A 10,662-nucleotide genomic window follows, 5' to 3' on the forward strand; every position below is an offset into this window, starting at 1 on the left:
TTCTTGTTGGGCAATAACGGTCCAGTTTAAGAAGATCTTACTGGGAAGGGATGTTAAAAATTGACCAAAGCTGTAGGAATAATGAGAATGAACCATGCTTATTAGTCCCTTTTTGGTGGCCCTCCACAACATTTGATGCTCCCCCGCAGCCCTTGTCTACCTCCCCAAAGCTTGTAAGCCAGGTGCTGGGCTTTGGGAAGAAGGCGTGAGGGCTCTGTCAGGGTCCTTGAGTCCTTGTGCCTCCTTCCTAATGCCAAGTTAGTGCTTTCCCAGCTTTGGGAAGGAGGTGGGGAGGGGTAGGACTCTGCCAGAGCCTCACACCTCCTTCCCAAAGCCAAATGCTTCACTAGCTTAACTGGGAAGGCAGTCCAAGGGCTGAGGGGGTGTGTGTCAAATATTCACACTCCCCTTCCCACAAGATAGTGTGCAGCCTGTGGGTTCCGTGTTGAAGTCCTCTTGCAACCCACTTGGGATGAAAAGTTGGGCCACCCAGCTCTAGACATTGCCCAAACATCAAACACTGATTTGTCTGAATGTGCGGTAATTGATTTGGAAAGAGATTATAACCCAGAAAAGTTTGAAGTCAGAATATCACCAAGGACAAACAGGCTGCCTCAAGACATGTCATCTTTATTTATTTGTGCCTTACAGAAGAGGAGGAAAGAATGTGAGCAAAACAGTTTCTCTTAGTTCAGGAAACTATTGCAGTGAAACTGATAGGACATGATGGTTTTGTGTGCTCAAACCTTGTGGCAGGATGCATTAATGCAAACACATCACAATAACACACAATCTTCAGCTTCTGCAGAAAGCAAATTCTGCTGGCAATTTTAAGGCATTGAAAGAAAATCCACACTAGTAAGTTCTATATGAAACTTGGCACATATTCAAATGGTAGACTGAAAAGGTACACTGAAGGTTAGCAGATCCACATGGAGGATTGGATTCTATCTTATCAGGATTCCTTTTTGAGAAAATAGTAGGTGTGAATCTTTCCTCCCTGTGACTCTACTTGTTTGCAAACATGTGAATTTAGTCTGTCAGTGTCTTGAAATGGTCAGAATTTCATTAATCAGCCTACAGCACCAGTTTACCAAGCAGAAGTGATTCTGTGTATGTGTGTAGCTGCATCATTTTCAAGTTTGGCTGGCAAGGCTAACAAATATGCTCCTCTAAGTCTATTAGAGAAAAGTCAGAAGAACCTCTACAGTTCACTGGTGAGGTTATCATGTGGCAGTGAGTACATTTAAGAAAATACATTAAGAAAAAATACCTTAATAGTATGTTATTAACAAACTTTGTCTCTAATACAGCACATAGAACCCATATTGCTTTCCATAATAGAGAAATAAGCAGCTGGCATAATTCTACACTCCTTTTCTAATGGTGAATCAAAAGCCAAGATATCCATGGTTCTGAGTTGCCGATTGTGGCGATAGGAAACAGCAGATATCTAAGCTTTTGAAACGACGTTAGGAATCTGTGCTCTAGAAGACTCAAGAGAGTGGATCTTTTTTCTTTTAGCCTTATTTTCATACAAGGCTAAAGCTAAAATCTAGGAACTGATTACAACACACCTGTTTCCTTTATTCTTAAATTGCTGGCACTACTGATTGTAAGCAATTACTATTTTAAATCTACAAATATGGCACAAAGTGAAATGGACAGCACAATGGTTCACAATGTAATCACAGAAATGTCTGTCCATGCTTCTAACAGAAAAACAGGGCTCTAATACTCCAAAAAAATTATCATGTAGGTTTTTTAAAAAAAGGAAGAATGCACCAGGTTTAGCTAGTGAGATAACAAAGATATATTTAAGTGCATCTTCACTATGTGCTATCATATAACAGAGAGCTCCCATGTGCATTGGTACAGAAAGTTGGTCCACAGTTATTGTGTGGCTTAGTATTTATCTTCCTAAAGACATTTGCACCTTATAAATGTCAGTAGCTTCCACCTAGTATTTTTGAATGCATTGTGCTTCTTTCTAGAGTACACCAACCACACAGCAAGGCAAACAAAATGCCCTGTTTTCTCTACCCCTGTGGTCCAGAAGAACTGGAAACAGAATAAATCATCTAATTACTTGCCTTCAAGAGGCGGGTAACGAAGATTAATCTGTACTTCCCTGACAAGGTGCAACTGCTGGATATTTTGTATCTTACCTGTGAAGGAGGTTCACTTTTCAACTGATTCTGAATAGCAGGTTCAGCAATTAAGTCAGACATCATGAAGGAGCCCTGAGTCATTAACTTAACTTTTTCTACTAGCTGCACTTCTGAGACTTCCCTCTTTGCTTAATTTAGAAATTGTGAGATCTGGCTATTACATAACTCTGCAGTTTGCCAACTAGTTTTCCTATAGAGTCCCTCCCCGCCCCCGGAAAATAATCAAACTTTGAGCCCCCTCCCCTTTCTTTCCTCCTAGTGATTCTGGATGTGGTGCTCTTACTAAACTAGTCTAGTGATGTGAAACATTAGAACTTTATGTGTACATGAGCTGGTAAGCACCTTAATTCAGGCATAGGCAATTTAAAGGTCTAAGCTATATTATTCCCTCCTTAAAGGTTCATTGTACTTAAGGTGAAAGGTTACACTTTTTGGTTTGCAGCACCCCCCTCTTCCAGATTTGTTCGTTCAGTTTTCTTAGTGGATGTTATGGTCTCCTCAATCATTTCAGCAAAGGCTTCCCCTACTTGGCTTGATGAGATTTTTGAAGCCAATTTAGCCTCTTCTTTCTCCTCTTTCTTAAAAGAGAAAGTGGGGGATATTTTGGAACTGCTGGCCATAGAGGAACTGAAGAACCTGGGTTGGAAGGAGTAAGTGGGGTTGGAAGGGGGATTCATTGATGAAATGCTAATGCTTGAAGTGCTAAAACGTGTCTCCTCACCCTCCAGCAGTTTCCTGTAAACACCAGAGAAGGAGAGATTATTATTATTTGGGGTTCAATCCAGGATTAAGCACGTTTATAAAGAGGTGGGACCATTTCTAGTCCCTATGTTGGTTAAAAGCAGAAGACTAAAAGAGGGGTGAGTAACCAAGCATTTTTTCATGCCCCAAAGACCCACAGGAATTTGAAAATATTTGCAGATTTTAAAAAATCCCCTATGTTGTTTAACATCTGTATGAAATCGCTAAGTAGGGTCACCTAAAATCTTGAGCACGTAGTCAGGAATATTCTGATGACACAGAGCTCTACTTCTCATTGACATCTACAAGTGTGGCAGTAGATGTACTGGACCAATGTCTTGCCTTAATAATGGACGCTCAATTGAAGCTCAATCCAGATAAGACTGAGGAACTGTTAGTGCGTGGTTCCCTAGACTGGATGAATTAGAGCTGGCCTGCTCTTAATGGGGTTACACTCACTCTGAAGGAGCAGGTACATAACTTGGGATCCATCACTGGTGCTTGAAGTTCAGGTGACCTCAGTGATGTAGAATGCCTTCCATCAGCTTAAGTAGGTGGCCCAGCTATGCTCCTATCTGTACATATGCTGTCCACACTTTGCTAACCTCTAGGTTAGATTACTGTAGTGCATTATATGTGGGGCTGCCTTTGAAAGGCAATTTATAAACTGCAGCTGCTGCCAAATTTAGTGGCAGTCATGAAGAATACAACTCATAGGTGCAAGGTGGAGTTGGGTAAAAGACCTACTGTCAGGCATGATCAAATGAGAGGTGTCAGAGGCTGTAGCATCTGTACATATGCTATTTCCTCTACTTAAGGGATTCTGTAGGAAGACACAGCAGCTTTTAAGAGCATAAACTACACCCTGTTACTTACAGCCACATCTTCCAGAGGGGTGTTTTTTGTTGTTGTTGTTGTTGCAGCAGACAGAGTCTTAGAGCTGTTTAAAGACCAGCAAATGTATTATGATATAAGCCACAGGTGGAGAACCTATGGCCCTCCAGGTATTGCTGGACTATAAGCCATGCTGGCTGTGGCTGATGGGAATTGGAACCAACATCTAAGCGGCCACGGGTGCCTCACCTTTCGTATAAGCTATAAAAGCTTATCCCACAAAAAAAATTCATTATTTTTTTAGGTGTCACTATATGAGCTAGAATATGTTAATTTATAAAATGTATACTGAAAACACCTAGTTTTACTATACTTTATCTACTATCTATTATTACCACCAATGCAAAATGGTGGTAAAGCTTCCTAGTGAGCAGCGCTAAATTGACTCCCACCAGCCACTAGGATAGGGTTGGATTTCATCACAGCCTATTTTGGTGCTATGCAGTTTACATAACCAACATGCAAGCAGGGCTTTGATAGTCACTGTTACCTGTATGCTGCTATCTCTATATCCAGGGCCATTTTGACATTGAGCAAATCTTGGTATTCTCTCAGATGCCGAGCCATTTCACTTTTTGTGTCTCTCAGGTCACTCTCCAGCTGATTGACAGTGTCCTGTAATTCAGACGGACAGATATAAAACTGATATTTTAAAGCCAAAGATGTTGCTGAGCAGCTTCTTTTCCTCTTAGAATGGAACTGTGGCAAAATCAGCAATATTGTACATGCATTTGCACAAAACAACATGCAAATTCAGGTCTACAATTAAAACATGTATAAGCCTGCATGACAGCTTTCTGGGTACATGACAGCTTTCTGGGTATGACCACCATGAAGTCCTATGTGGAAAACTGGATGGGATTTCTCTCAGTGTTCCAGAACACAGACACAACCCTCTCCTATATGAAGCTATTCAAGTATTATTGTTTATCCGTGGAGGACTTTCTCTGGATTCTGCCCCCCCCCCAAGCACACACTGCTGGAGGAGAAGTGGGTGATGATCAGATATAGCTACCCTTACAGCTACAGTGCCCCAAATTTGTAAACTCAGATGAAGACCCCAGCCATTTGGGATCTGCTTAAGGAAAAAGGTTCACACCAGCAATGTATAAAGGGCACCTTTATTTCACATATACCAAAAGCTCAGTGTCAAGTATTTGCAGCAATGATTCTGTATCTCTGATTGAATCAGAAGCTGTTTTTCCACATTGCTTAAGTTACACATTTCCGCTAACAAATTTGCATTCAGAATCTTGGCCAAGTAAATGCTCCTGCTACACCTGTACAGTTGCTAACTAGGTCCGCCATTTGATTATAGAAATCTTAGTTGATTAATCATAGGACTTGTAAGTTGTTAACTCGTTAAATTTGCATATTAATATGACAGTCTTTCTTATGAAGAAAGCTTCCCCCGTTTAAATGATGTATGCATGTATTACAGAAGATTGCCAAATAATTGGGTTTTTTTTTTAATCATCACAATTTTCAGCCCTAATTCTAGCCCTAGCTGTTGATATGTATGCCTTTAAAACTAATCAACAGACTCACCTACATAAGATGCAGTTCCTAGAATTCCTCTTTTAATGTAATACAGCTTCAGTTTGCAATATGTTAAAGGGGGAGCAGTGCAAGCTTAACTTAGAATGTGTGTATCCTTTATGTAGCCAAAACAGTACCTCCCATGCACAAGAAACCTATAGACGAAAAATTCCTAAAATTTCCCCCCAACAGCCCAATGATGACAGAGCATTTTCAGTTGCCAAGGAATGCTGACCGTCCAAGAGGGAAAAGTGAGGAGGAGTAACAAAACTAATGCACTATCCTGGAAGATCCAATGTCTGGCAGGCACCCTGAACAGAAGCATACCATATTTTCTTACTGGCTCCACTAGCTAACAGTAGATTGATTGCAATGCATCTTGTTCAGTACCATGGAGAGAGACATAGTTTTCTCCGCTGTCTTTTAGCTTCAGTTCAGGCTGAGCCCTATTCCTTTTAAGAAGCAGGGAGACGTTAGAAGAGGTATAATTCCTCACAGATTAGAGGGAGGCATGTCCCAAAGCTGACACCACCCTTTTCACTATTCAAACCCAGGAACTGTGAAAACACTAAGCAGGCACAGTATCCAGATGTGGAAATCAGTTATTCCTCAATATGAAACCAGTGCACAACCAGGGGCGTAGCCAGGATTTATGGAGGGCTTTTGTTAGGGTGGTGGCAGAACCTCAGATTTGTTTTGATTTTTTTGATTTGGGGGCAGTTGCCCCCTCTGGCTATGCCCATGTGCATAAAGAATTAACATGAGACTGGCGGGACAGACGGACACACCATCAAAACACTTCATGGATAAGAGGTTCTGTTTATGGGCCCAACTGCACTACAGTCAGGAGCTCCATGGTAAACTGTTAAGAGCTTTCAAGGTGCCCAGAGAAATAAGCATGCAAGTGATACCCTTGAATGGCTTTTCTAAAAGACACCTGCACAAAAAGCAAAACTCCTAGCCTGTTTTAACACCCCATCCAGACGGAATGTGTTGACAGATTTTCCCCACCCCTCCTAGCAGCCAGCTAGCCGATTTTTGGAAACGAGATTCTCAAACGTCTAAGGGCAGCCGGAGGCTTCCAACCACTGGCCTTAAGTCTGCTGTGAATGGACCAGTGGTCTGATTCAGCACATGACAGGCGACAACTTTCATCCTGAGCCAACCCAGAGATCAGTTTCCTGCAGCTTTCTGCGGCTAGTGATGGGAAGCCAGCGGGGGTGGGGTGGGTGGAGAAGCGGCGCTTACGTGCGCGATAGGGGGCGAGCGCGCTAAGGCGATCGTCAGCGTCTGGCCACGAGGTGTGTCCTCGGACGCGGTGCGGAGAATGACGACGCGGCGCCTGCGCGGAAAGGCGACCCCCCCCCTCTGCCCGCGCGCGCCCTCACCTGCAAGCCGACGGCCTCGGCGTGGTGGCGCTCCTCCATCTCGTGCAGCTGCCGCTCGAGGGACTCGTTGGCGCCGCGCAGGCTCTCCACCTCGAGGGTGCGCGCCTGCAGCTGGCGGCGGTACTCTCCGATCTCCTCGCGGCTGGCGCGGATGGCCTCGTTGCTGCGCGCCGCCTGCTCGCTCAGGTTGGCGAACTTGCCGCGGTACCACTCCTCGGCCGCCTGCAGGTTCTTGGCGGCCAGCACCTCGTACTGGCCGCGCAGCTCCTTGAGGGCCGCCGTCAGGTCGGCCTTGGGGGCGTCGGGCTCGAGGGCGGCCAGCGCGGGCGCCTGCAGCGAGGCGCTCAGCTCGGCCAGCTCCTCCGAGTGCACTTTGCGCACGAAGGCCAGCTCGTCCAGCAGCGCCTCCACCTTCTTCTCCAGCGCCAGGCGCGCCAGCGTGGCGCCGTCCACCTCGCGCTGCTGCGCCCGCAGCGCCTGCTCGGCCTCGGCGCGGGCGCGGGCCTCGTCCTCGCAGTGCGCCCGCAAGCGCTGCACTTCCTCGGCCAGCCGCTCGCGGTCCAGCGCCGCCTGCGCCCGGGAGGCCTCGGTCTCCTCCAGCTGGGCGCGCAGCTCGCGCAGCTCGGCCTGGAAGAGCTCGGCCAGCCGGCTGGGCTCGGCGTGGCGCTGCCGCAAGGCGCCCAGCTCGCTCTCCAGCAGCCGGTTGTGCTGCTCCAGCTGCCGCACTTTCTCGATGTAGCCGGCGAAGCGGTCGTTGAGGCCCTGCAGCTGCTCCTTCTCGTTGGTGCGCGTCAGGCGGAATTCGTCGTGCACCGCCGCCGCCTGGCTCAGGTCCAGGCTCTCCGCCTGCGCCAGCCGGTACGAGACGGCATGGCTGCTGCGGGACACCGACTGCGAGCGGTAGCTGCTGCCCGCCGTCGAGCTGCCCAGGCGGGAGGAGTAGCGGGGAGGCTCCCCGAAGATCTTCCTGTAGGAAGAGGCCAAGTAGTGAGAATCCGATCCGAAATTCATCCTGGAGGCAGTAGAGAGGCTCCCTGCGCCGCCCGTGCTTTATATAGGGAGGCGGGTCGCCCGTCGCGCCGCAGAAAGGCGGGGGTGGGGGGAAGCTGCACTTTTAGGGCGCGGTCGAGGGGAGGAGATTGGGATGAAAGGGACAGGCGGGGGGGTGAGGATGCTGGGGCGCTCTGGCAGTCCCATTGGGCGTAAGCAGCGGATTTTGGGGTGCGGGTGGAAGGGCTGCTCCTCTACAGGGTGATAGAGCTTGGTATATTTAGGAACGATGGTCATTGCTTTGCAGAGTAGCGGAGGTAAGCGGAGGTGAGAAACTTGGGCTCCCCCTGACTAAGAAGGAAGAAGGTAGAGCAGAGAACGCCTGTCGGGGAATGGGAAGCAGCTGGCGTTGCTGGCTGAAATCTCGGGGCTCACGTCTGAGGAAGGATAGAGGGCTTGGAGGGACCTGGTAGTGCTGATGGTGCATCTTTCCGGCCCTAGCTTCGCATTCCCAACTGACTTTGCTAGGAAGCATGACAGGGAGAAATGCTGATGGAGCTGTCCATTTTGCCGCAGTGCTGATGTCAGTTCTTCCCACCGGCTGCCGCTGAAGGTTGGGGACGGTTCCACCCAGCGCAAGCTGTTTTGGCTCTTGGAGATAGACAGTTATGATATACAGAACTGCTAGGCTCCGTATCCCTTAACCAGCTTCCCAATGCTGTTGTTTCTCCGAACCATAGAGCCAGTTTTTTTCTCAGGGTAGGCCTGTGTGTGTTAAGTAATGGAGCTCTTCAATTCAGTCAGAACATTTGCTTTGTTGTACTGTGCACAAACAGTAAAGAAGACTGGAGGGTAACACTTATTGATTGCTGCAGTGAGGAAGAAGAGAAAGACAGGAGTGTCCTAGATTTGCTAAGGGAGTGAATTTAGAGTGGGAAGATTAGAGTATATTAAACATACTGCAGTGTAGTAGGACCTTGAAGATCCTGCAAAACTGTAGTTGCATCCTGTTATCATATTGCATTATCATATTGTGCTCTTAAACCGGGGGAATATACTATTTCATTAGAACAACTCAGTCTGATAAGAATATGTAAATGTGGTTTTCAGAATGAATTTCAGCAGCACTGCAGGAGTGTTCTTAGGAGGAAGTGTTTTGCTGTAGATGATTTGTAGTGCCAGTATTAACACATGCAGCCACAGTTTCCCTGATCACAGCACCAAGGAAGGAAGGTGAAAACATTTGCATCCATGACTCTGCATGATACATTGCCCTTGCTTAACATGAACAGTCTTTTAAAAATATTGTTTGTGTTCAGAAAATACACTACTAAAATGTGTGATTTAAATCCTATCATCTCAACATGGTATTTAGTCTGGCATTTCTCTGTGGAGATGTGCATATTCTCTAGGTGAGACCATACCCCCAAACCTGGAATTCAGTTCTCTGTAGCAGGGTTGCAGGAACTTTTTTCTGCCCCTGGGCCACATTCTCTTGTGGGCAACCTTTTACTGGACCACTGTAGTCAGGATGTCTTGGTCTAGAAAATGTTGCAAGTGGCATACCAGCTGAAGCTGGCAAAAAGCACTCCTGGTCTCTTGGGTCTCTAGTGACAGAGATGGCTCAAGTAGTAGACCCAGTCTGCATATCTGCTCCTTCAGAGGGAGAGAAACCCCATCCAAAACAGGCAATTGACCACTCACCCACAAAATCTCCATTTTTATCCAGGATTTAAGCTCAGTTTTTTGACCTTTATCTAGTCCACCATTGCGAGACCCTAGTCCAAGATTTGCACAGCCTCTCCTGACTCCATGTTGGCATTTAGGGCTTCCTACCAGAACATTCTGACTTTCTTTCAGTCACCTGGTTGGTTGCTATGTAGAATTGTCCTTGAGTTCCTTCCAGGATACTTGATTTCCTTTCTGTTTTGGCCTTTGATTTAGCTGCACTTCTTCCCTAATTCTGGATCTGGAGTTATGTGCTTTTGGCTGTGGGCTATTTTTGGTGCACAAGTGGCTGTATTCTTTCCAGATTTTGAGACTGGATGGCTGTAGACCATAGGCATGTTCAGTGACATAGCTACTGACACCTTCCAGTCAAGGTGGAAGCAGAGGCTCACATGGAAGCCCCACCCCAACACCCTCAGGCATGTCCTCCTCCACCCTCATTCTAAACATCTGCATGGTGCTTCTACTTGACTTCATTTGAATGTGGGTAGAACTTTTGTGCTATCTGGGATCCTGATAAAGAAGGTTCCCTAATCATGTGAGGGATTCTACTCACGTCCAGGCAAACACAAGTAGAAGCCCCAGTGCAGGTTTGCCCCATGAACAGGTGGAAAGTTGACAGACAGGGAACTGATGTGCCCAAGGATGTGGGGAGGCTTGTGTGTGTGATTCTGCCCCTTGCCACACTTGCCTTTGTCAATTCAAGTTCTCCCATTGACTTTTAAGCCTAAGCCAAGTCATTCAGTGACCCCAGCGGTTCTCCAGTCACCCTCTATTCTTTTCAGGTCTTCTTCCTTCTGGCTGTCTACCAGGAACACAAACCAACATGAGCTGCCAATCCAACTAACTAACTGCTGGTGACCAGCACTTGGCCATATATACACTTCTTCTGGATCCCTATTCTAGTCCCAGTCAATCAATGCTATCTAACTATGAATTCTAAACATGCAGTTTCCAATCAGAATATGAAATTAATCAGTAAAGCATTAATGGCTTAACATTCTGTCCTGTCTGACATTCAACAAGGCAGCCCAGCATTACAGAATCCCGGGAAGCTCAAATATCTGGAGCTTTTTCCTGGATAGCGCCAGATCCACTCGTGACCGACTCTGGAGTTGCGGCGCTCATCTGGCTTTATTGGCCGAGGGAGCCAGCGTACAGCTTCCGGGTCATGTGGCCAGCATGACTAAGCCACTTCTGGCGAACCAGAG

General features: G+C 46.7%; 1 protein-coding gene and 1 long non-coding RNA gene across 2 annotated transcripts; one reads left to right on the forward strand and one right to left on the reverse strand.

Moving 5' to 3' along the window:
- Positions 1-610: 610 nt before the first annotated feature.
- Positions 611-7,935, reverse strand: INA (internexin neuronal intermediate filament protein alpha). Its single transcript, XM_081863478.1, has 3 exons — positions 6,734-7,935; positions 4,297-4,421; positions 611-2,906 (listed from the first exon to the last, which is right to left on the reverse strand). The coding sequence occupies exons 1-3, from the start codon at positions 7,742-7,744 to the stop codon at positions 2,594-2,596; spliced, it is 1,449 nt and encodes a 482-aa protein (XP_081719604.1). The 5' UTR covers positions 7,745-7,935; the 3' UTR covers positions 611-2,593.
- LOC309342691 lies at positions 5,538-10,449 on the forward strand. Its single transcript, XR_014156989.1, has 2 exons — positions 5,538-5,703; positions 8,031-10,449. It is a non-coding gene; the product is annotated as an uncharacterized lncRNA (long non-coding RNA).
- Positions 10,450-10,662: the final 213 nt, after the last annotated feature.

This window comes from Podarcis erhardii, assembly GCF_964252035.2.
Source record: "Podarcis erhardii genome assembly, chromosome: 5".
NCBI classification, from domain to species: Eukaryota; Metazoa; Chordata; class Lepidosauria; order Squamata; family Lacertidae; genus Podarcis; species Podarcis erhardii.

Excerpts from the sequence above, each read along its gene's own strand:
- INA (XM_081863478.1), bottom strand. The coding sequence starts at position 7,744 with ATGAATTTCGGATCGGATTCTCACTACTTGGCCTCTTCCTACAGGAAG. Across the intron at positions 4,422-6,733 it reads CCGAGGCCGTCGGCTTGCAG|GACACTGTCAATCAGCTGGA; the intron begins GTGAGGGCGCGC and ends TCTGAATTACAG. Across the intron at positions 2,907-4,296 it reads ATAGAGATAGCAGCATACAG|GAAACTGCTGGAGGGTGAGG; the intron begins GTAACAGTGACT and ends TGGTGTTTACAG.